A 25,742-nucleotide genomic window follows, 5' to 3' on the forward strand; every position below is an offset into this window, starting at 1 on the left:
ATGCCGGCTCCTTCAGCCTGAAGTGGGATGAGCAGCCTGTCAGGAGTTCAGCCTACACTCGAGTAGGACCCTGGCAGAGACACATGCCCGACTGGCATGTTCCCTCCCTCCTGGTGTATCGTTTGGAAGCTTCATAAGCTTTCTTCAGCCCGAACATCACAGTGACCGATGCCAACCAACAACAGCACACTTAGGGATTTGCTGAGTTTGCGCAACTTGCGCGTGACAGACCTCAGCAACTCAGCATTTTGGCTAATCTTTATTTACATATAAACACTTTATTTACTTTATTTACATATAAACACACATGGAGCACTGCAACATGGCTCCCTCTCTCTCTAGTATTGGACAGCAAAGAGAAAAAGAACAAAGGACAATAGTCCCACTTCACGGAACACAGTAACACAAATATCCTGTCTTCGTCACTTCCCACTCTGTGGAGTCAAAACATATACCATCATGTGATAGACAAAAATCCAATGACTGCAATGAAAGATCAGGAATTCTAACACACCACACCCCATAGTCGTCTTTGACTGGACTTATCAGGGGTCATTTACCTTTACCTATTTACTGAGCCTGATAGACTACTGTTCCAATTCTGTAGAAAGCAGCCTCTATGAATCCAGAAAACACAAATTCTTACACATGAATGGTATCAAGTAGTATAAACCGGACAGAATGAACCCGCTCAGTGCCATTGTTTTTAAAACTATTTTAGTTGTTTTTTAATGGCATGTGTTTAAATTGGCTTAAGACTCACATGGAAGGAGATTCATAAATTAACAAAATAAATAACTGGCAAAAAAAGGCAGTAGCTAGAAGTGATGAGGCAGAGGAGCAGCGATTAACATCAAGAATAGTATATTGCTTCCTTTAATGTTTGGCATTTTTCAGGTTGAAGTTTTATCCATTTCTAGAAATTAGATAGCCTCTTTCTGGCAGATCCTGTGGTGCTGCAGTTGAGTTTTCCCTCCCCACTATGGAAATGTTGGAGGGGGGACAAATTGTTTTCAGAAATCTAATGCAATTGCCCCATGTTCCGATAAATCCAAAATCTTCCTCCGGATCTGTAGCCATTTAAACTAGAAACAGCTCCCCTCCACCCTCCCCACTTTGAAAGACAGTGCAAATCCGTTGATGATCAACTGTTCTGAAATGGGGAAAGGTTCAGAATAACAAAATGGGAGTTTCTGGGAAATAGCTATTTGGAGATGTGATCGATTTATTTCTTTAAAAAATATATTTTTAAAATTAATTTTCCAATATTTACACAGTTTTGCCAATTATATGGATTCCAATGAATATCAAAATGATTCCAATTTTGCAGATTTTAACCGAAGTGGTTTTCTGAGCTCCTTGATCAATGTTTTTTGTCCAGTTCTTATATTGCTGTGGTTTTTGTATTTTTTTTTTAATCGACATCCAGTTACATTACCGGTTGGTTTATCAATCGCAGCAGCTGCATTTTCAGCGATTACCATCTATGTAGATAATAATAACCTCCTCTAACTTTCCATAGGATTCCAAATGAGGTGCCCTAATTATTTTCCTTTTCTCTGCGTGTGTCAGTCTGATTATGATATCCTGGGCCTTCTCGACGACCCTCCCTTGGTAGGATCACAAAACCCAGGCCATTCCCCCAAATATGATGCGCCAAAAAACCCCACTTTTGACTGCTTAGGCCTTTGGCCATGAAGCAGGTATTGTATAGGGCAAGTGAGGGCAACTTAAGGGCAGCGCAGCTTCAGCCTCTGCCAGCGAGCATGCTCGGCAGCTCGGTGCCGTTCTTCGCCTTCCTCCCCAGCACCGAGAAGGGCGGTGCGTGCGTTGGGCGCGTCAGCAACCTCGCCTAGCCAATCCCCCTCCGCGTTTTTCAAGGCGGCGGCTGGATTGGTTGATCCGACCGCTTCGCACGGGCGCTGGGGATTGGCCGCCCAAGAGCAGGCTGCGGAAGGCGGCACCGTCAAGCGCTTCGCGGAGGGAGAGATCGGAGTTCGGCGCGCGTGCGTGAGGGAGGAGAAGTTTCCCGGTAGGGAGAGCGAGAGGCCGGCCCGTCTCTGAGGTAGCCCCGGATTAGTCTCCGAACGGACACCGTCTTTACGCATCTTCAGGCGGGAAGGCTGAGAGGGTGGGTTTCCCGCCCAGCGCCATGGGTGGCTCTTGCCTGAAATCGTTGGGAGGGAGAAGGGAGAATTCCCCACACGGGTCGTTCCTTGAGCCCCTAATCGGCATCGTGGCGAGGGACTTTTTGTGGGGGGTGGGCTTGCCATACGCCCGGGATTTCCCGGACACATAAGGAACACCGCGGTCGCCGACAGTGCCCCGGCGGGAATCGCCTATGTCCCCGGAAAACACCGGACGTGTGGCAGCCCATGTCGTTTTTGCCCATTCTCCTCAAAAATACGTAGCTCAAAAACAGTGACCCCCCCCCTCTCCCCGAAAGCTCTGCAACTTTTCTGTCCAGGTTTTCACTCTGGATTTCACGGTGCAATGGCTCTTTTGCGCCCTAGGCAAGGCTAACTACTTGCTCCCCCAGTTTTTTTATTTATTTTCGTAACTTCAGTTTTCAAAAACTTGTAAGGAAACGCAAAAACTTGAAACTGCAAAATTTATTCCAGATTGCGACAAATAAGTAATACAGCCATTTCCGATTAGCTTCCTTAAATACCTTGGGTATAGGGCAGTATAGAAATAAAATAAATTAATAATAATAAATAAAATGAAAATGTTTCTGTGCACAAGTCGTTTTGAATATTCCTGCCAATGGCGGTGCTTTCAAGTCTCTTAAAAAGCACGTCAAAATCTCGCTTTGCAGGTCTGGCCACCAGTTTCTTCAGGACTGGCGCAGGTTCAGTTGGCATTAGCTGCCAAGCCAGCTGGTCTCTTTTGCAGCGTGGTTGAGTGTATGTAAGTTTTGGCAAGTTTGGGCTTTGAGAAACTGCATTGAAGGTGTAGAATAAAAGTAAAATATTGTTGGAAATTTGCAAGATATAACAAGAACTAATTTTTAGAATGCTGTGCCATTCAAATGTCCATTCTGTGGTTGGCTGCCTAGTTGGCCCAGTGAGATCACTGGACCTGCATTCAACCCATCTCCCTTTCTTGGATTTGCTTGGCCCCTCCTGAGGCGTTCTGCTTCCTATTGCTAATCTAAGTTAGAAGAATTATCATGCAATATTTGAACCCTGTGGGACACCCGAAAGTGCTGTAGCCCAACCTTAGGCATTTGTGTTCCTAAATAAGACACCCCCCCCCAAAAAAAAATCCTCCTGAGGATCTTCACACAAGTATACATGATTTTAGCTTTTAAGGTGACATATATAATCAAATAACAATGCAATCCTATAACACATGTCTGAGAGTAAGTTCTATTGAACGCAGCAGGCCCTGCTTCTGAGTAAACATTCATAGTGTTTCACTGCATGGCTGCAATCCTCTGTGCCCATACCTGGGAGGAATTCCCGCTAAAGGCATAAGGACTTTTTTCTGAGTAAAGGCTTGATGGCCAACTGGAAATCCTGGATTCTTCCCCATGCCAATATCCCTTTCTGGCCCTGCTTTCTGGCTCGGAATGCTTTTCCACCACTAAGTACAATCGTACCTTGGAAGTCGAACAGCTTGGTTCCCAAACGTTTTGGTTCCTGAACATCACAAACCCGGAAGTGACTGCTCCGGTTTGCAAATTATTTTTGGAAGCCGAACATCTGACGGGGCTTCCAATTGGCTGCAGGAGCTTGGATTTTGAACGTTTTGGAAGTCAAATGGACTTCTAGAACGGATTCCATTCAACTTCCAAGGTGCGACTATGGTTATTGAGTAAGCTTCAACATACTGAAACCTACTTCCCAGTAAACATAACTAGAACTGTGCTGTAAATTTCAGCTACCATTCTGAAATCTGCTTCTTAAAGAAGGGGTGTTGATTTTGAGGTTCTTTCTGCTCTGACTTCATTGTGTGGTTACTCCAGGTGCTCAATTCAGTGTTTTGCTAAAGTTTAGCCCTTTCCTTAACAACTCCCCACAGGTTGTCCTCTTCTTACTCTCCACCCCTTATAAATGCTGATGAGTTCTGTCACAGTTTGATACCTTCACAAGCGGCTCCATGTGCCCTGTTGTTGCTTGTGAAGTTCTACTCTAATACACATTCACATGTGTTTTAACCTATTTTTACCTTGCTGTTGATTTTAATTGTGTTCTGAAAGTTTCCAATGCCTGTTTTTAATTGTTTCATTGATAATTTAAATCTTTCATTCCTTTTGTAAACCACTTAAAATATTTTTATTGCAATCAAGCAGTTAAATTAACATTTTGTCAAAGTAAGAATGAATTGGCATTAGAAGTACAGTAGGAAAAGACAGCTCACATCCTACCCTCTTCAAAAAATAAAACCCACCTCATGGAATGATGAGGTAGTGTGAATATTAAGGTAAAGGTACCCCTGCCCGTACGGGCCAGTCTTGACAGACTCTGGGGTTGTGCGCCCATCTCACTTAAGAGGCCAGGGGCCAGCGCTGTCCGGAGACACTTCCGGGTCACGTGGCCAGCGTGACATCGCTGCTCTGGCGAGCCAGAGCCGCACACGGAAACGCCGTTTACCTTCCCGCCGGTAAGCAGTCCCTATTTATCTACTTGCACCCGGAGGTGCTTTCGAACTGCTAGGTTGGCAGGCGCTGGGACCGAGCAGCGGGAGCGCACCCTGCCGCAGGGATTCGAACCGCCGACCTTTCGATCGGCAAGTCCTAGGCGCTAAGGCTTTAACCCACAGCGCCACCTGCGTCCCTAGTGTGAATATTATTACTCCCTTAAATACAGTGTGGATCAGTGGAGGTACCCTGTCAGGGTATTATTCAATCCACCCAGGTCTTCATTGCCATTGCAAAAAAGAAGGCTTTAAGATCCTACCTTTCAGTGGATCTTTGTGTCTTCCCCACTCTGTGCCCCCCCGGGGGGGGATTATGCATGGCTTGAGAACTGATAGCTTACAGTGCAGTTATTTGCCGTTTTTTTGCCCTATAGGACGCACCGTCCCATAAGGCGCACCTTGGGGTTTTTTTTGGGGGGGGGAATAAAGGGGAAAAAATTATTTCTCCCCCAGGCGCGGGGCTGGGGCGGGGGAAGCCCGAGCTTCCCCCGACCCCACCCCCCAGAACAGGCAACTCTCCGCAAGCCGTGGGAGCCCGGCACCAGGCTCCCACGGCTTGCGGAGAGCTCCACGAAGCTTGAAGCCTGGGCGCGCTGAGCTCAGCGCGCCCAGGCTTCGGCATGCAGGCAACTCTCCGCAAGCCACAGGAGCCCAGCGCCGGGCTCCCACACTTTGCGGAGAGCTGCGCGAAGCCTGGAGAGCGAGAGGGGTCGGTGCGCACCGACGCCTCTCGCTCTCCAGGCTTCAGCGAAAGCCTGCATTCGCCCCATAGGATGCACACACATTTCCCCTTCATTTTTGGAGGGGAAAAAAGTGCGTCCTATAGGGCGAAAAATACAGTATGTGTCCATTCAGAAATAAGTCCCACTGAATTTAATGGTGGTTACTCCCAGGTAAGTGGGCGTAGGATTGTAGCTGTAGTTTCTGAAATGAAAGACTGGAGTGCTAGCCTGCCTTAAAGCTCCATTCATTACTCTCACAATTCCTGCATCTTTTTTTACTTTATTTTTGTTTAAAGTACTTCTGAGACTTGTGTTAAGGAAAAAAGAGACTTGTGTTAAGGAAAAAAGAAGCAAGACTATACAGCTAAATAAATACTGAATTTAAGTATCCAGTAATTCTGGGTATAGGCATTCTTTGTAATGATGAGAGAGCAGGCAAAAAGGTGGGACACTAGTTCTTAGTTTTTTAAAAATAGCCTCTTAGTTTTTAATTGTGCCATTGACTTCAGCAGCTCCAGGATTCTGTTTCTAAACAACTAGGTGGTTCTGAAGGTGCCCGCTCCACCAGTCATCTAAAGGTGTCTTGCTTCCTCAAACAATTCTGTCTTTTATTCCTGGCTGCTTCTTATGTGTGAAATGGCAGGCTAGAACATCTCTGTGATACTACCACCCTTACTTTCTTCAAAGCTCTTTTCCATGAAGCCTTTTGCATAACTCACATAACTCTACTAAATTTAAGCCTAAGTACATATAAGTGTTGGAGGGACGCAGGTGGCGCTGTGGGTTAAAGCCTCAGCGCCTAGGGCTTGCCGATCGAAAGGTCGGCGGTTCGAATCCCTGCAGCGGGGTGCGCTCCCGCTGCTCGGTCCCAGCGCCTGCCAACCTAGCAGTTCGAAAGCACCTCCGGGTGCAAGTAGATAATTAGGGACCGCTTACCAGCGGGAAGGTAAACGGCGTTTCCGTGTGCGGCTCTGGCTCGCCAGAGCAGCGATGTCACGCTAGCCACGTGACCCGGAAGTGTCTCCGGACAGCGCTGGCCCCCGGCCTCTTAAGTGAGATGGGCGCACAACCCCAGAGTCTGTCAAGACTGGCCCGTACGGGCAGGGGTACCTTTACCTTTACATATAAGTGTTAAATGCATTTTATTCCCATTTTTATCCCTGCCACCTATCTTAACAGAAACATTTCCCCAAGGAGACTGGGGAGGGGGGAATCAGAATGCAAGTAGCTCACAGCAGAAATTTTATCATTTTTTTCTTTGTAAAATGCCATGTCCATTGTTAATACATTTGCAAAAGTACAGTGGTAACTCAGGTTACATACGCTTCAAGTTACAGACTCTGCTAACCCAGAAATAGTGCTTCAGGTTAAGAACTTTGCTTCAGGATGAGAACAAAAATTGGGCTCTGGTGGTGCAGCAGCAGGCGGCCCCATTAGCTAAAGCGGTGCTTCAGGTTAAGAACAGTTTCAGGTTAAGTACAGACCTTCAGAATGAATTAAGTACTTAACTTGAGCTACCACTGTAATAGATAATAAATCTGGAGTAAATTACCCATCTGTATCTACCGTATTTTTTGCTCTATAAGACTCACTTTTTCCCTCCTAAAAAGTAAGGGGAAATGTGTGTGCGTCTTATGGAGCGAATGCAGGCTGCGCAGCTACCCCAGAAGCCAGAACAGCAAGAGGGATTGCTGCTTTCACTGTGCAGTGATCCCTCTTGCTGTTCTGGCTTCTGAGATTCAGAATATTTTGTTTCTTGTTTTCTTCCTCCAAAAACTAGGTGCGTCTTGTGGTCTGGTGCGTCTTATAGAGCGAAAAATACGGGTATGTACTTTGAACTAGTAAGTATAGAATAGCTCCATTTACTTCAGTGAAACTTTTCCAAAGTAAGTGAATTAAGAACATAGTTTGGCACAGTTAGTAACAGCTTATAACTAGGGGGTAATTTATTTTCAAGATGTGTATTATACTTTTTGAAAAGTAGGCCATTGACTCCCTTCCCCCCCACCTTTGGGACTAAGTTTTGTTGGATTTAGACTGCAAACCAAAGCATACAGTATTTACCATTTGAAACTTGCACACAATTTTTGCCTTTTTGGTTGGTCTAATAAACCTACTGCCCGTTTTTCTTAAGGACCAAAAATTCTACCTTTTACTTCTCATATTTATCAGGAAATCCCTTTGAACTCAGTGGGATCTCTGAGTAAGCCTGAGATTGAAATATTAGATAGAAGTAAATATGAATAAATAAAACTGTATGATATAATGGATGAATTCTGAGAGCCCTGTCCTGTTAGCGGATTTCAGTTAGTGATTACTTTTGTCATACAACTTTCTTTTTTTGAGTGTGGAAGCAATACAATTGTTTGCTTTTTGTATCAGTGTATGGGGGGGGGTTCTTAAAATAATTGTAGACACTGTCAGATCTTCAACTAGAAATATTCTTTTTACAAAAATCGTCATAGCAAATATCTTGCTTTGACCAAAGCCCATCTTTGCTTTGTGTACCAGATCAGCATGTGGTACAATTAAGTAATTTTAAAATTACTGTGCCATACTGTATGGGCTTCACGGCAAAAGACTAACAAATAATCTAAAGCTATGTTTAAGATCAATATGTAAATTTGAAATGACTTTAAAAATTGTACACAAAGTATTGGGCATTCCATATGTTGGGTGGCATTCCATTCAGTGCTTTTAGAAATAGTTTCACATCATGTACAAACTAAACGACAAAGTTTAAGGTAGCTTGTGCTTGGTTATTTTAATATTTATGCTTGCAACCTTCGGTTTAAATGCAGTGGAAGGTTTGTATTTGACCAGGAGTCTTGCTACAAGGAACTACCTTGTAAAGTTAACCTGCTCTGACAAGCCCCAGATGTTGTTCTTCTCTCCAGACCAATGATTTGATAGAGCTCAAACAATGATCATGGAACTATGATTTCCACATTTTGAGCTATAATAGATATTTGTCCAGCAAGAAGAAATGAGAAAATACTAAAACTTAACTGCAGTTACTGTATTGTTCAAAGAGTATTAAAATTTGCCCTTGATCTCTAATCTAATATTGATAAAAGGAAAAAATGGTATAATTTGAATTTGATATTGTTTTATACTTTGACAGCTATTTCACATTCTTTTCAAAAGCAGTCTAGATAGCTCTTACTACATATTTTGTTCAATATTCTTGCAATCAATTAGCTGAATGCTGGATTCCTAAATCTGTTAAAAACGGTCAATAATTGTTCAAGCTTGTAGTGGGCTGAAATAAAGAGAGCTTAATAAAAGACTCCTTACATGCAGTCTTTTTGTTTATTGATTTCTTGAAAAAAATTTAATGGAACGATGGCTTATCAGAATTTCAGGATATAAATGACATTTATTCAGGTCATTCTCTGAAGTACTTAATTATCGTTGTAAGCTTTGCTTTTGGTTCCTAAACTCTGTTTTGTTCTGCATTACTTTGATGCTTTGAATCCTTTTAGTTCAGCTTACAATTACCTTCCTGCCAAAAGGGGTGATAGAAGTGGTGAGGTTCTTTTGACCAATTTCCCCCTTGGCCATGGGAACCCATACCCCTATGCCTACAGCTGAGAGTATGGGCCAGTTGTGAAAGGGAGGGAAAGTCCTCTACAACACGAGTCAGTGACCACCATATCCCAAAAGAGCAACCATGCCCTTAACATCTGTGGAAGCATCTCCAGTGCCTATTAGTCAAAGTCTGTGCTGTTGACACAAGCACACAGAAGAAACCCATGAATTGATGGGACGATTCCCCCAGGACATCTCCCTGCATCACAATGCATACGATGGCACCACACATTCCTGCTTATTCTTCCATCTGCTTCTGTGACACAGGCAGCAACTGTCCCAGTGGTGCTACCAGTTATACTTCATGCAAAGGGCTTTAAGCCCCCTTAAGCTAAGCTACAGACTGTGCACAGGCACTGTTGTGGAGTGCAGTACAAAAAAGGAGAGATGAAAAGTTCAAACTGCAGCACCCTTATGGTTCCCCGGACAGAAGGCCTGCAAAATGCACACACAGCCCTCCAGAGACAAGGATTCAAGACCCATTGAGTAGTGGGAGAATTCTTTTATGTTTGATAACTATATTGATTTCTGTAATAGAATTCTAAAAGCTGCAGGATCAGCAAAGCTATGCAGCTAAGCTCATTCTATCACTTTTATTATAGTTTTTAACTAATGGAAATGCCTCCCGTCTGCTATAGGTTTCCTCCCCCAAAAATGAATAAAAAGTAGATGTAGTTATAGTACATAATCCAAAGATGAATACATAGGTAAGTCCGAGTATAAGAGAAATCTTACCAACTATTTTATAGAAGCCTGTTCCCTAAATTCCAGTAACTGAACAGAATTTGTTTTTGAATTACTCCGGTTCAGTTCCCCCAGAAATAATAATATTATAACAGCAAACTAAAAAAAACAAACATACCTTAGTAACAAGTAAAATTTTATGTTAATCTCTCTCCTGAAAAATTTCTTCAAAATAAAATTAGAAGAACTTTACCAAGCTGAGAACTTAATCACTCACTAGAATTTTAAATCTTCAGAGTAAAGTCCATCAGTTTCTAAAAGCCATTTAAAAAAAAAGATAGACCCATTGTATATAAAAATGCAATCTTCAGATATCAAGGGTTGAAGTCATACTCTTGAGTACACTAATTGAAATCAATGGGACTAACGAGAAGCCCACTGATTAAATATGTCAAACTGAGTCCTACTCTTGACAGCTGGATTCAACTCAGTGTGTCTTTTATTAACAGTTAAGATAATGTCCTTTGTGATGTAATCACTTGACTACTAGTATATCAACTGAGCCCATCAAGTGATTGCATAAAATCTTCCCAATGGCTGTTGGGCAGTGATGCTTTCCAGGTGATAGGGTCTGAGCTGTATATAGAATGAAAGGTAAAGGAATTTGTTTCATCATATGCTTCCTGAGATATTCATTATCCACAAACAATAATGTTTTAATAGTATTGTTAAAAACAAATCCAGTTATTAATCAATATAGGAATGGAGTGCTATATCAGTGTCCTATGCTAGTAAAATTCTTCCTTTGAAGCATATGGAATTACAGTGGTACCTCGGGTTAAGCACTTAATTCGTTCTGGAGGTCTGTTCTTAACCTGAAACTGTTCTTAACCTGAAGCACCACTTTAGCTAATGGGGCCTCCTGCTGCCACCGCACGATTTCTGTTCTCATCCTGAAGCAAAGTTTTTAACCGGAGGTACTATTTCTGGGTTAGCGGAGTCTGTAACCTGAAGCGTCTGTAACCAGAGGTACCACTGTAAGTGATTAGATAATGAACAAGATAGCCTGCTGTTTTCAAACATAGGATCTTAAGAGATGGAAGGGATGTTTGGCATCATCTAGTCGAACGCAATGCAGAATCTGAGGAGCAGGATGCAACTATGCCATTCCCAATAGATAGGTTCCAGTGAATTGCCTGAAGCTACTGCCTTGCTGGCCTGCATGACAACCCTCCAGATATTTTGAAAATGGTTGCCACGTGGCCTTTTAACCTTCTCAATGCCTGCACATCACTGTCTTTAATACCATTTAATGTGTTCTAGGTTATCAAGACATGAGAACATCCTGTGAAAGGTACATGGTCTGAACACCCCGATGTGAGGGTACGTAGTTAAAAGAGATTTGTGGTTATCTGGGAATTTTGAGTAATTGGCAGCTTCCTGTTAACAATATTTCCTAATGTGCAATTTTGAGCTTTTTGTGCATGTGCATACTTAAATAAAAATAGCACGTATTTTCAGGATCAGCTTCTCAATTCTGCCCTAATTGGAGGTGTTAAATGAAATGGATAATTGCAAACACTACTCAGACATGGAGGGTGACATCTACTTGACATTTTGAAGGAAGTTAAAATGTGGGAAATAAATTCTACCCTTGGAAGAATTCTTGTGTACATACAGCTGTTAATGTGCGTCATAGCTTAGAATCTGACCATTTTGTGGATTTTTATTACTTGCATATTTTCCATTAATGTCTCCTAATGTGATTTTAAAACTATATTTAGCTAGTAGGGTGGGGAAGCTCTTCAATAGGCTCTTCAAAATTTGGTGTGCATTGCTTGTTATCCTTATGAAAAATCAACGTTTGACCAATACTTTCTGATAATTGGATAAAAGTTTGATTCCTAATATCTCTTTAATTCCTGTTGAATAGAAAAGCAAATATATTTCCATATTCATTAAGAACTTTCAGTTTTTATTAAAGCCTTATGCACACTTTATAGTAAATCTTACTGACTTCATAGGGACTTCTGATGCATAGGATCAGACTGTACAGTACAGACTATCCAATGTTCATTCTCATACAACATTACTGTTCTTTATATAGCTGGAAGGGACCAGACTTGTTTGAACCTGTTTAGTCCTCAGAAGCCTAGCTTGCTTGTTCTGAACTTTGTTATCATTGTTTCCCTGTTTGCTTGCAGGTAGTTTTGTGATGGATGCAGATGAACACCCTCCCTTGCATTGTGAAGACTCTCGTATGAAATACGACCACAGCAAGAAACTGACAGGTATACATTGTCTCACATCTTAACGTCCTCTGCAATATTATCACTAATTCCCCCGTCCGTTCACTGTTCCTGTCTTCATATTGTTGCACATTTGCATCCTAGTTTGTGCAATGATTGCTAGGTTCTCTTAAGATGATAAATGGATGTTAAGTTTATCAGAGCCAAGAAGTGATCTGGTGAATGCTATTGCAGAGGAACTTGTAGCAGAAAGAAGTTGGACGTTTGATGTACTTGGTTGGTTCATGTGTACAGGTTTATTCTTGTTTTGAATTCCAGCCAAACTTGTTTTTCTTAAATAATTGATCTCATTCAAGCTAGACGAGAGCTGTGTGGAGGTTAAAGAGAGAAAGTTTTGTTAGGTTTTTATGGCTAGGATCCAAGAAACTGCTTGGGATCATGCAAGGGTCTTACACTCACCTGCCCGGTTTTTTGATGGTGAACAACTGATCTCTATATCACAAACCTCTTTCTGAATTGCCCCTCAGTTTCAAAAGCAATTTGCTTTAAAGCAAGAGAATAGAGGGATGTTGGTAGAGGAATGCAAGTCTAAAACCCCTTTGGGCTCACATAACAGATGTAGGTTTATGGTTCTTTGGATCCTGGCCCCTACCTTTAACTCACAATTTTGTGGGGCGTGAGGAGTAATTGTGGACATGGCTTGCAGCAGCCCAACAGAGGATAAAAAGTGTACTTCATAACAGCATGAGAGATTGCCCGGTGGCTCTAGTGCCAGGCAACTGAGTAAGCTGTCCTTTAAGGGGGAGCAGATGCGAAAAGTGTGTACATTGTCCTGCAGCTGAAGATGTAATGTATCTTTTGAAGCGGGTTGGGATTAGCCTGGCTTATCAAAAATAGATTTGTTGTGGAAAAGAGCAGTGCATTACAGCATGCTAAGCCTCAGAACAGGAACACTGCATTTATAAACAACTTTCAGTAGCTTTCAGCTGGTTAAGTATAATTCAGTGACAGTCAAGTGGTTCACAGATGAAAGCATATTTTACCAAAATTATAGGTAAAGGTAAAAAGGTATGGTAAAGGACCCCTGAATGGTTAAGTCCAGTCAAATGTGACTATTGGGTGCGGCACTCATCTTACTTTTCAGGCCGAGGGAGCAGGCATTTGTTCGCAGACAGCTTTCTGGGTCATGTGGTCAGCATGACTAAACTGCTTCTGGCACAACAGAATGCTGTGACAAGTGCCAGAGTGCACAGAAACACTGTTTATCTTCCCACTGCAGCGGTACCTGTATATCTACTTGAACTGGCGTGCTTTCAAACTACTAGGTTGGCAGGGGTTGGGACAACAATGGGAGCTCACCCCGTTGTATGGATTCAAACTGCTGACCTTCTCATCGGCAAGCCCAAGAGGCTCATATGTATATTTTTATTTCAGATTTTTTTTCATTTAACTATTGGTATGACACCAACAGCCCTTTGTAAAATAACAGTATGAAAGTAAGATAACAGGGTTACAGCATTTTTCTAAGCTTTAGAAAGAGTAATGTCAAGTCCAGGGGTGGCTAATCTGTGGCCCTCTAAGAGTAGCGAATTAATCAAAATGATCAAGAGGCTGGAGCAACTGCCCTATGAGGAAAGATGACCACATTTGGGGCTTCTTACTTGTGCGAAAGGTCAAGTAAGAGGTGACATGATAGAAATATATAACATTATGCATGGCTGGAGAAAGGACAGAGAAAAGTTTTTCTCCCTCGTAACACTTGAGTTCATGGACATCCAATGAATCGGTATATTGAAAGGTTCAGAACGAGGAAAGCAAGTACAGCGTATAGTTAAAAAGTATGGAAGTTGGTCCCACAAGAGGCAATGGTGGCCACCAACGTGGATGGCTTTTAAGAAGGATTTTCAAGGAGGCTGTTATGGATGGCTTTTAAGGCTGTTGATGGCCCCACTCTGCCTTCCTGTTTGGAGCCAGCATGCTTCTGAATACCAGTTACTGGAAACAGCAGGAGGCGAGAGTGCTGTTGTGCTCAGGGTCCTGTTTGCAGGCTTCCCACAGCACTTGGTTGTCCACTGTGAGTACAGGATGCTGGACTTGATGGGCTACTGGCCTGGTCAACAAGGCTGTTCTAACGTTGTTGGACTTCAGTTCCCATCAGTCTCAGCCAGCCAATGGACAGGGATGATGAATTTCGTAGTCCAACAGCGTAGGAAGGGTCACAGGTTAGCCTACTCTAATTGTGTTACAGAGAACAGTCATGTAATGCAGAACAGTTGTCTAACAGAATTAGGGTACCTTGTTTGTGTTGCCTTGGTTTTTGCAGAAAATGCAATATAACATCCTTGCCATGCCATCTAGTGATAAAGAGTATGAAAAGCAGTGACTTTTGAATTAGCTTTTGAATTCAACAGCTCTAGGTAATAGTGCAAATCTGCTGCCTACTTTGTTTCCAAGCCCACGTTTTGTCTCTAGGAAATAATAATAATAATAATAATAATAATAATAATAATAATAATAATAATTTATTATTTGTACCCTGCCCATCTGGCTGGGTTTCCCCAGCCACTCTGGGCGGCTTCCATAAAAACCAAAAATACACTAAAATATCACAGATTAAAAACTTCCCTGAACAGGGCTGCCTTAAGATGTCTTCTGAATGTCAGGTAGTTATTTATCGCTTTGACATCTGATGGGAGGGCGTTCCACAGGGCAGGCGCCACTACCGAGAAGGCCCTCTGCCTGGTTCCCTGTAGCTTTGCTTCTCGCAATGAGGGAACCGCCAGAAGGCCCTCGGCGCTGGACCTCAGTGTCCGGGCAGAACGATGGGGGTGGAGACGCTCCTTCAGGTATACTGGGCCGAGGCCGTTTAGGGCTTTAAAGGTCAACACCAGCACTTTGAATTGTGCTCGGAAACGTACTGGGAGCCAATGTAGGTCTCCCTACATTGTGATTAGTGATTGACATAGCCTGGTCCTTGACATCCTTTGATGGTTAGTTTGTTGTGTGCTGGTAACATAGACAATAGAGATGTTGTTTAGTGTAATCTGATCTACTAACCTGATAGCTCATAGAAGTGCAGAGAAAACAGTTGTTGCCATTGCACCCTGCTATTTTGGACCGAAGCACAATAGTATATCCTTGGAATATAGACTATTGCAATGCAAAGTGAGAAGGCAAAAAAAGAAAAACTGGTAAAGCCCTCATCCTCACATACAGAGCAAATGAAATGTAGACAGAAAAGGCCTGAACCCTGTCCCCAAAGAATCTCAGTTTAAAAATGTAAAAAAATTGGAGGTGCAGTGGGCCTTGGCAAGACACCAAGGGAGAACTCTTGGGGTGCTATGGTGCCAACAGGTGCCACATTGGGGACCCAGCTGTAGGTTCTTAAGCGATTAGTTCTAATCAAAGTATAGAAAAAAATAATCTTAAACATTGATTCACACTTTGGAGGAAAAATGAAGCTCAAATGCGTGCACTGAATGGATGTAATTAACACTCCATTGCGTTCCTGTCCTGTCTTTCCTAAAACTTAATTGACGCTATTTGCAGCTTGCAATGGGTTTGCTATTTTCTCTACCACTTTATTGAACAATAGCAAACTCCTAACTAATGGTATTTTTGTGTGAACTATATAGCAAGTGGGTGCCATGAGTACTCATTGAGTAAAGTATGCTATGGTGTTTCTATCTACGGTCAAGTGGAGATCACTAAGAATACGGTCCTGTGTGCTCGTAGGCTGTGATCAAAGTCCACTTAGCACTGGGCTGGGGTGGAATTAGGTAGAGGTGTCTCTCTTCCCAGCACACCCTTCTCTGCTGGCATTGGAGTTCCCCACTCCCACCTGCTGAATTAGGAAGCAGGTATTGCCAGCAGTAAACCCAAAACAGGGAGGGCCCAAGCTGGCCCCATTGGTATCATTTTATGGCATCAGGCAACTACAGACTGGAACAGTGATGTGCATGCCCTGAACCTTCCAGCCAGCCAGTGTGCTGCTGCTGCTGCCCAGTCAGGGTTCCTACCTGTTGGCACTTAGCCCTGTTGAACTCTGGTCTTGCTTGTGTGTAAATCTGTTTAGGATTGTGCTGTGCATTAATATTGTTACTATTTGTTCTGCATACCAGAGGAAGGTTTCGTGTTCCTGCCTCTCCCGTCATCACGGGAGGTATATAGCATGTGCCTTGAGCTGTGCTGATAGAATAGAACTGGCGACTTATTTTCAGATGTTAGCCACTGACATTCTTGTTCTGTGTGATGAGTATTCCAATGGAATGTGCATGTAGTGGAAGTGTTGTAACGGTTTTATTTATTTTAAAGAGAAAGTCACGTATCCATATAATCCATGGGAGACTTTTCATTTATTTATTTATTTACTTTAATTTATTATTAAAGATTTTCCTCGTTTACAATGCACATGCATTGCCTCTTTCTTCAGGTTGCGTTTTCTACAGATCAGTTACATTTGTTGTGAAACATTGGTACTATATTCAGTATTGGGTTGTTTAGGACTAAGATAGTTTATGCTAATATTTAATTTCACTATTGAAGTGTTCACTTTACAATAATGATATGTAACATATTAATGAGAAAGTTGTTTGTTTTTTTAAATTTCTCAACAGGAGCAAGTACAGATATTGAGCAGCTTTATCAAGCAGTGCCACAGCTTGCAAATGTGTTCAGAATTAAGGGGAAAATTGGTGAAGGTAATAATCATGATAATTCTTGCTTTTTATCCTAGAAAATGTTGCTTAACCTGTCCTTGTGGGTGGTATTCCACTACAGACTTGAAATTAAGGGACCCAACTTGGTCATGTTCATTAATTTCAGTAGATGTACTCCAAATACAACTTAGTTGAATGCCACCCGGTCTGTCCATTTTAGGCTGCAGGTGGGAGCCTGTGTGACTGAATCCTTATTCATACAGAAAAGTTCCCTGTATGCAGAGAATAGTTTGTGTGTGCAGGGGCATTAAGGGAATCTTTTTCGTGGAGTATTCAGCCCGTGTGAGCCCCCACTTGCAGTTGGAGGTGCTATGGTCCAGAAACAGGCTTAACCATTTCATCTGTCATTTTTGAGGGCCAGACCACATGGTCTTCCTAATGCTTGTTCCATGAGAAGAATGTCTGGAAAAATGCATATGGTTGCAAAGTATCCAGCTCCATGGCTGCTATCATTTTTCACATTATTCAGCAGCAGAAACAGGATGTGTGGATGGTTGCTTGTTTGGAACCTTCCCCAGTATTCTGTTTAGATGTCCTCCCTTATCTTCTGCTACCTCTGCTAAAAAAGATCCCTTTGGGTCCCCAGATGTTGTTGGACTACAACTCACATCATCCCTGAGCTCTGGCCTTGCTAACTAGGGGTGATGGGAGTTGTAGTTCAACAACATCTGGAGACCCACAGGTTGAGAAAGGTGTGCTTTAGATGAGCATGGGGAAGAGGAAGTTCCAACATCTCTGGAGGGATGTGGGAGCATCTTGGTTCCTCTGTTTGATAAGTATGTTACTTACTTGCTAGATATAGGAGAGGGACAGTTGTCTGGCAGCCTAACTGCTTTGTGCTACCAATTCAATCCACAACTGATTTTTTTTTTTAAATTGTTTAATGTCAACATACATCTTTTGCTGGAGTGGTACCTTTAGCCCTGTCCAGATATTCAAAGAATGTTTGAAAGTGTAAAGTGTGTACATATTGTGTGTGTGCTGTCCCCACCCACAATAGTCCTGGTGTGCTCCACTCCTGACCTTCCTGGTCCTTAGAAACCTCCCCACAATTGGGAACTTTGTGTTATCAGAATCTCCAGTCATGCAGAGGTTTCTGAGCCTAGTTTCCTGTAAGCTATAATAAATGCTTTGGACTACGCAAATGTGTCAAATGGACTGAGCATATAGTATACTTTATTTATTTATTTTATAAGAAAAGATCTTTTTTTTACCTCTCCACAAGATACTACTCCCTTTGAAGATTCTTGTAAAGCTTTTGCCCCGCTTGAGAATCTCTTGTCACACTTAACCCAACAGATAAATTATTCAGTCTTTTCAGATGGTATTCCTTTTTAATGATCGCTCTGAATTTCTGAAATACCTTTATTCAAAATGTAACTGTTCACTTAAAGCAGTACTCTATATTATTTTCTCCTTGTTCCCCTAACAGCTCAACATTCACAAAGTCTTGTCTCTAAATACTGCTTCTCTCATGATTATGTACCCCAATTGTAGCTTTATGAAACTGTGGACTGTCAGCATGGAAGCAGATCTGCTTTATAAGAAATTTGCTTTTTCTTGTAGCTCATGAAAGTTCAATGTATACTAAAGAATTTTTGCCTTTTTGCAGGTACGTTTAGTTCTGTTTACCTGGCCATAGCCCAGCTACGAGGAGGCCATGAAGAAAAAGTGGCTTTGAAGCATTTGATTCCTACCAGTCATCCTGTACGAATTGCTGCTGAACTTCAGTGTCTTATAATAGCAGGGTAGGTTCAGAAATGTACCAAGTTCTTAAATTTACAGGAGAATCGGTTTTTGAAGCCCAATCACATGGCCTTATATGATCTGAGGAAGCCTACCTGTAGAGGAACATTCCTGAAATTTTAATAATGTGGTGGGCCCATGCTCACAACACATCAAATGTGGCTCATAAAGTGATCAGTTTTCCAGAGAAATATGTTACGATGTAGGGCTGTTGCGTTTTTTTAGTGTGCCATTTAAGGGGAGGGAAACAGCTAATGCAAACTATCGTAAATCCTACTCCTTCAAGAATCAAGGTTCTGTAATTTTGAAAATGCTTGTATTGCATGACTCGCTTTGTTTACACAGTTTGTGCTGAAATTCACTTCAATTTGCATCACCATTTTTATTTCTGTTTGCCATGACGAGGAGATATATTGGGCACTGTATGCCAACGCTACTCCTAACACAGGAAAAAAAAGTATCAGCTGGCATTGCCCACATAACTGTCCAAGTCCATCTTCAGAGCTACAATTACATTATTTTAAATTTATACCCTACCTCAAGAGGAGTGAACGCTGACATCCATCTAATATGGCATTCTGCACTCGTTCTGTGTCATAGCATACATATAGCCCTATGTACTGATTAGTAACTAAGTGTTAGATATAACTGTTTCTAAATGAAAGGTTTTAAGAATTGGAGTATAGAGAGAGAATAATGCTAGCAAATGTTGAATACATGGGAATGAGAGCATTTGTGTGTTTTGTTTCCTTGTAGGGGACAAGATAATGTCATGGGAGTTAGGTACTGTTTTAGAAAAAACGATCATGTGGTTATTGTTATGCCATACCTGGAACACGAATCCTTTTTGGTGAGTTACAAATCCCTTCTGTTATAGGAACTAAACACGCTTAATTGCAAGTTGCTGCACAATTATTTATTCTGGCATTCTTACAGGACATCTTGAACTCTCTCTCCTTTGAAGAAGTAAGAGATTATATGTTTAATCTCTTCAAAGCTTTGAAGCGTATTCATTACTTTGGCATTGTTCACCGTGATGTCAAACCCAGTAACTTCTTGTACAACAGGCAAATGAAACGGTACGTCTGCCCAAGTTTGACACTGTTATGATCTTCTGTAGGAATGCATTTCTTAAGCGTAACAAACTGCCATTTCCCAGTGTCCAGCAGTATGCCATGTAAAGGCTGTACAAGATGTTCAGTGACAAGCACAGGGCTGTGATCTGCTGCTAAGCAGCAGGCAAAAGTATAGCATATTTTACAATGGGAGAGACAATGCGTTGCTGCCTGTCAGGCCAGGTTCCAGACCAGTATTTACCGCATCTAGTGGTTTTCAGGGAAGGTAGTGAAAAGAGTTAAATACGTCCTGCTGTTTCTCTGCTGAACACCCCCCGCTAACCCAAAGTTTTATAAGTACCATATTTTTTGCTCTATAAGACTCACTTTCTCCCTCCTAAAAAGTAAGGGGAAATGTGTGTGCGTCTTATGGAGCGAATGCAGGCTGCGCAGCTATCCCAGAAACCAGAACAGCAAGAGGGATCGCTGCTTTTGCTGCGCAGTGATCCCTCTTGCTGTTCTGGCTTCTGGGATTCAGAATATTTTTTTTCTTGTTTTCCTCCTCCAAAAACTAGGTGCGTCTTATGATCTGGTGCATCTAGAGCAAAAAATACGGTATTTGTCAAAGGGGGCTCTCACAATGGGTATTTGTCACATCTTCTGTAGGATATAAGACCATTCAGGGATGCTTCCCACCCTAGTCAGTGAGAGAGGCTACTACAGCATTTGGGTTTTTATGGGGGTTTTTTTATTAAAGATTTTCTTGATTTACAAAAGTGTGTGTGATGTCTCTCTCGTATGTGTGTGTGTGTGTATATATATATATATATATATATATATATATATATATATATATACCGTATTTTTTGCACCATAACACTCACTTTTTTCCTCCTAAAAAGTAAGGGGAAATGTCTATGCGTGTTATGGAGGGAATGCCTACGGGTAGCATGCCTATGGATTTTCCTCCTCTAAAAACTACGTGTGTGTTATGGTCGGGTGCGTGTTATAGAGCGAAAAATACGGTATATATATTACTATAGCCTCTGTTGAGGGTTTGCTGCTTCCTGCTTTTCTTTAGTAGTTTTCTCTAGTCTAGATAATGCACCTTGTCAAAACAGAGAGGGCTCCCTTATTCAAATTAAGGAGCCAAATTATGTGCACTTTTAAAAAAGTGTTAAAATCCTCGAAACACAGGAATGCAGGCCACCCCTCTTACATGCTGCTATAGCACAACCAAACTTCCTTCAGAATAGCAGCTAAAGCTCACGGGGTTCTATCACAACACTATTGCAGCTGAGGTATGTATTAAATCGTTTACAAATTGTGTGTTCTCAAATTGTCCTTTAGGTATGCCCTGGTCGACTTTGGTTTGGCGCAAGGAACTCCTGACACAAAAATAGAACTTCTCAAAGTTATCCAGTCGGAAGCCCAGCAGGAAAGTTGTGCATGGAATAAGCCTCAGATAACTTTGGGATCCCAGGTTTCAGTTACTGCTAGAGCACCTAGGCAGCTAGTTCGTCAGCCAGCTGCAAGAACGGCTAATAAAAGGCCTTGTTCCCTTTCCCAAACACAGATTAAACAAGGACAGAAAAGAAAGGTTCTGTGCTTCTTCCTTAATTTTGTTGCGTGAATTCGTTTAATGAGCCGCTTCATCCACCAGGGGGAGATGTAGTACCAAAATGAAACTTCAGTCTCTTTTTTCGAAATCTTTGTGGTTATGTAAAGAATTTTTTTTAAAAAAAACAACAACCCATAGAACTTACAAAATAGGAATTTGTTTCTGTGCAGCAATGGTTTTTGCACAACTTTTGTATGAGAGCCTTGCCCAAGAGATTGTATTCCAGACTAGCTATTGCAGGAATGACTAAAATCCTGGGGCTGGTTCTTGCTGTCACAAACACCTTTCCGCAGTCAGGTGCACAACATTTGACTGAGTGTACGCTATGAACAGGTGGCACACACTCACTCTCTCTCTCTAACTGCATGTGCACATTGGAGAGCTGTAATCACTTGTAGCTTCTTGCCGTTTAAAAATGGTCGGAAGGCTGTATATAGGCATGTATTAGACATGACAAGCTGCATTAGATATGATGAGTACACATGCACTGAGATGCCAACCCCAAGTCCCATCTTCAATCAATAAACTAACTCTGAATATGCTGGCATTTTGATATGTTTAACTATCTTGCTGCTTGTTCAGTCAGTGTAAATTATAGCAGCAGGATGAATTTTCCAGGTTACATTTTATTAGAATCTCCTCCTAGCCTTGTATGTATTATTTCAGATCAGTTATCCTGAACTGTTTTCAAAATCAGGGTCTAAGGTTAGAAATAATCTTACTAAGATTACTTTTAAGAGAGCTTTGTTGGTAGATCTGCTTTTTAATGCTCTTAATTGCCATGGTTTGCTGTAATACAGTCCTAAGCAAGTTTACTCATAAGTAAGTCCTCTTGAGTTTAAAGTGGTTTACTCCCAAGCAAGTATACGTAATGCTGAAATTCCTAATGCTGAAATCCTAGCCCTACCTAACCTGGGAGTGCCATTTAATTCATTAGGACTCACTTCTGAGTAGACGTGTTTAGGATTCCACTGTAAGCCCCTAATGTGCAAGCTGATATTTATGAATGACACTGAATGTTTCGATTTAGGTAACTTTCTTCCGTCCCTGAACTGACGACAGTGGTGGGGGAATCAACCCTTATCTGTTAGTTAGTATAAAACCACAAATGCAGTGTTAGGAAATCAGAAAGTCAGGGCCGTTGTGTGTTTAGTGTTGCTAAGCCTTTTAACTGACTGAGCATCTCCATATAAGGAGAATTTACATGCCAGTTAGAAAGTTGATTCATTCCCCAAATGAATTTTCTTCTCCCCTGCAGAGGGCTAATTCTGTCACCATGTTAGATTAAATTTTTAGATTTATAGTTTAGCTCCATTATCTCAACAATAATATTTCTCGGCATAAAATTCGACCTCCTTTCTCCAAATGGTCAGGACATTCTGAAGTCATTTATCAGAATTTTGAAAGCCTATCCTTACCCATAGCATTACCCAGCTGAATCTTGCTGGAGGACTACCGTGAATTTGGATGAGTGTTCTCTTTGCAGTAAATTAGTCCCGTGAGACAGCTTTATATGCACCTTTTTGTTTTTGCACTATCTCGCTTTTTAAAAGCCATGCCACAGTTGACTGTGTGTTAAAGATGGAATCCTTATTGTCTTCTTTTTGACACTGCAGGAGGGGCCTGAGAGCCCTCATGTTCAACGCTCTGTCTTTGGGGAGAGGAATTTCAATGTCCGCAGTTCTGCATCTCAAGACAATTCCACAGTTAAAGTAAGCATTGCTGGTTAACCACAGATAAATCAACTGCATATTCAGCAGCACGTTCAGTGTTTATCATTTTTTTTAAGACTACATAGGTCAAGTTTGCTAGGCAGATGTGGAATGTGAACTGCGCTTGTTGGCACAATGCCTATTTTGTATTACTGTGGTGGTGGTTTTTACCCAAACCGCTTGAAAGCTGGTGGATATGCTTGCAGCATGCATGTCTTTTCTTCTTTGTAGCTTTGTCGTCATTGTTCAAGCAATGTACTCGTCTAGCTAAGAACGATCAGGCGTGTGAAATGGTATTTTGTGAGTGCCCTTTAACACAGAGGCGAAAGGTCTAATAATAATTCTACTCTGCTTTACTAGACATGACGCAGATACAAAGTAGCGCAGATCCACTGAACTGAATTGGACAACTTTGTCAGGAATGTTTTTACTCTGCAGTAGAACAGTCTTGCAATTGAGTATACAAAAGTTACTAACCCAGATACAGTTTGATTATCATGCGTGTTGTCCACATGGCTCAACAGGGCCTTCTTGGTAGTGGCGCCTGCCATGTGGAACACCCTTCCATCAGATGTCAAAGAAATAAACAACTATCTGACTTTTAGAAGACATCTGAAGGCAGCCCGGTTTAGGGAAGTTTTTAATGTTTGATGTTTTATCATGTTTTTAATATTCTGTTGGGAGCCGCCCAGAGTGGCTGGGAAAACCCAGCCAGAGGGGCGGGGTATAAATATTATTATTATTATTATTATTATTATTATTATTATTATTATTTAATCAACATTAGCCATTAGACACACTTTGATGGCCTGAAAAGTGAGGAGAGAGAGATATTTTGTAGACAACTGGAGATGATACAGGAGCACCAATATTCCTGTTGAATAATATTCAATAACCGCTAACCTAATGAATAAGAATTGCCTCTAAGCAAAGATAGTTCCTGTAAATTGTGAGAGAATTAGTTCCCCCTTTTGTCTTTGTCTATTGGTGCATGATGCCCCAGCACAGAAAAAGCTGGTCACACTTAAATCCCTTTGAAAGCAACGAGAAACTTTGCCACAGATATGGTGCTGAAATAGATTTGACAGTAGATGGCCACAAAATGGTAGCTTTGTGTTGAATTCCCCCTACTTTTCCCTATAACATGTAAATTCCCAAGTCATGTGTTTACTCACCCCACTGGCACAGGGTAATATAGAACATTACAGAGGGACAATGGTCCTTGAGATTGGATTTCTGGTTTTGGCAGCAGCCTCTGTTGAGCATCACCTGGTTCCTGTATAAAGCCCTTTAATGTAAAATTGACTAATGTTTTGTTCAGATTTTGGCCTGGAGTTTACATCTCCATAATTTTATAATATTAACGTATTCTAGATATTAACACAATAGACCTTTTCCTTGAAACCCACTAAATTAGAATTCTTATAATACCTTGTTAGGTTTAATAGCCATTGGGATTTATCGCTCTCTAGTCTGAACTTGGCAACCTGCCTTTAAAAATGCTACCTAATAGAACTTTTATGTCTTTGAGGGCAGCTAGAGTCAAAATTGTGTTTAAATGTGTCTTGGATTTAAAAAATATAATTTATATTGCAGCTCATAAAGCAGTCTAGGGTGACAGATATTGCAGCTAGAAAATTATTGGCGAAGAAGAAGACAACTTCGGCTGTGACTAATGGCTTAGTGAAGAAAGCTGCCAGCAGTTATCCAACTAACGTGACCTGTGACTGTTATGCAAAAGATAGAGTCTGCAGTGTTTGTCTTTCAAGGTAATTAGCTTTGATGCAATCGCATTACTGGCAAGAAATGATTAAAGAAAAAACATTTGTCCAATTAATCCATGTTTAGTAAAGCACAAGATAATATTAGATCTTTGCAATGCAACAGCAGATAAATATTCCAAAAGCTCATTTTGGGCAGCCTATTTCATGCAGGTGTTCGTTTTCACAACTAGATTTTCAGCACCCACAAATTCTGACTTAGTGCATTTGTTTAAATGTTTTCTGCAGAAGGTTTTCTTTATAATACTATCAACACTCTGTGCAAGGCTGCAGAAAACCACTTGATCCCTCTTAAGTTTCAACTCTCATCTGTGACACAATCTCCACGGTGTCTCACACCAGAAAGCTGGTCCAGTGTTATAGAACCCTCACTGGAGTTGGAAGCACAATGTAGTGTCACAGGTTCAGAGGGCCGGTTGTTATGCCTTGGCTTGTAAATGGGTCTAGGTCAGTGGTTCCCAGTTGGTGGTCTGTGGACCCCAGGGGGTCTGCATATCCCACTCAAGGGGTCCATGGTACCATTCACATAACAAAAACTACCACAGTGATACCAAAAATTTCAAATGTAGGGGGTTCATGACTTGGCTGTTTGAAAAACAGGGGGTCCTCTGTACTCAGCTATTTGGAGACAAGTGGTCTAGGTCATATAACTCTGTCAAAGATCTCTGCTGGCAAAATGCAACAGTTGAAGATGTACTTCTAATGTTTTGTGCCCTGCTAGCCATCTGAAATTGAATGGGATCTGCATGCATAAGCGTATTCCTTGTGATCATGGTGTGGTAGCTAGCTGCAAATCCCCTGCACACACGTAGTTCTCAGTCTCTGGTATCAGGAGGAATATGATTCCAGTTCTGAATTTGAAAGGTGTTGCAGCCATCTCATTGGGAGGAATTAATGAGAGTGGCATTCTATTATTTTACAAAATACTTACTCATGTTACCACATAAAGTCATAGCGCTTGGTTTATTTACTGTCGGACCCCTAAAAGCTCAAACTGCTGTTATTTGCTAAATGTGCTTTTCATGTTTTAATCCCCAAGGCGCCAGCAGGTTGCTCCAAGGGCTGGTACACCAGGATTCAGAGCACCAGAAGTGTTAACCAAGTTTCCGAATCAAACTACAGGTGAAGTATAACAAATTGAAAAATATATATTTCCATGCACTAGATACCACTGTAGGTCTTCCAGACTGTATGTAGTTGGACTGTTATCTAAAGAAAA

General features: G+C 41.6%; 1 protein-coding gene across 6 annotated transcripts in view; it reads left to right on the forward strand.

Annotated features, from left to right (window-relative positions):
- Window positions 1–1,923: 1,923 nt before the first annotated feature.
- The window catches only part of CDC7 (cell division cycle 7), a 29,618-nt gene continuing 5,799 nt past the window's right edge, over window positions 1,924–25,742 (forward strand). Inside the window, exons 1-12 of one of the 6 annotated variants that reach the window (XM_079981479.1) lie at window positions 1,951–2,065; window positions 2,819–2,910; window positions 10,965–11,024; window positions 11,846–11,932; window positions 16,507–16,590; window positions 18,221–18,356; window positions 19,111–19,204; window positions 19,291–19,433; window positions 20,760–21,009; window positions 22,647–22,742; window positions 24,339–24,511; window positions 25,563–25,645. In XM_079981479.1, coding sequence (XP_079837605.1) covers window positions 11,857–11,932; window positions 16,507–16,590; window positions 18,221–18,356; window positions 19,111–19,204; window positions 19,291–19,433; window positions 20,760–21,009; window positions 22,647–22,742; window positions 24,339–24,511; window positions 25,563–25,645 — 1,135 coding nt within the window. In that variant the 5' untranslated portion in view covers window positions 1,951–2,065; window positions 2,819–2,910; window positions 10,965–11,024; window positions 11,846–11,856. Of the gene's footprint in view, window positions 2,132–2,818; window positions 2,911–10,189; window positions 10,296–10,964; window positions 11,025–11,845; window positions 11,933–16,506; window positions 16,591–18,220; window positions 18,357–19,110; window positions 19,205–19,290; window positions 19,434–20,759; window positions 21,010–22,642; window positions 22,743–24,338; window positions 24,512–25,562; window positions 25,646–25,742 lie in introns of those variants that run through there. The other 5 variants (XM_079981476.1, XM_079981481.1, XM_079981478.1 and 2 more) reach the window with 5 other exon arrangements.

The sequence above is a fragment of the Podarcis cretensis genome (assembly GCF_951804945.1).
Source record: "Podarcis cretensis genome assembly, chromosome: 6".
Lineage (NCBI taxonomy): Eukaryota > Metazoa > Chordata > Lepidosauria > Squamata > Lacertidae > Podarcis > Podarcis cretensis.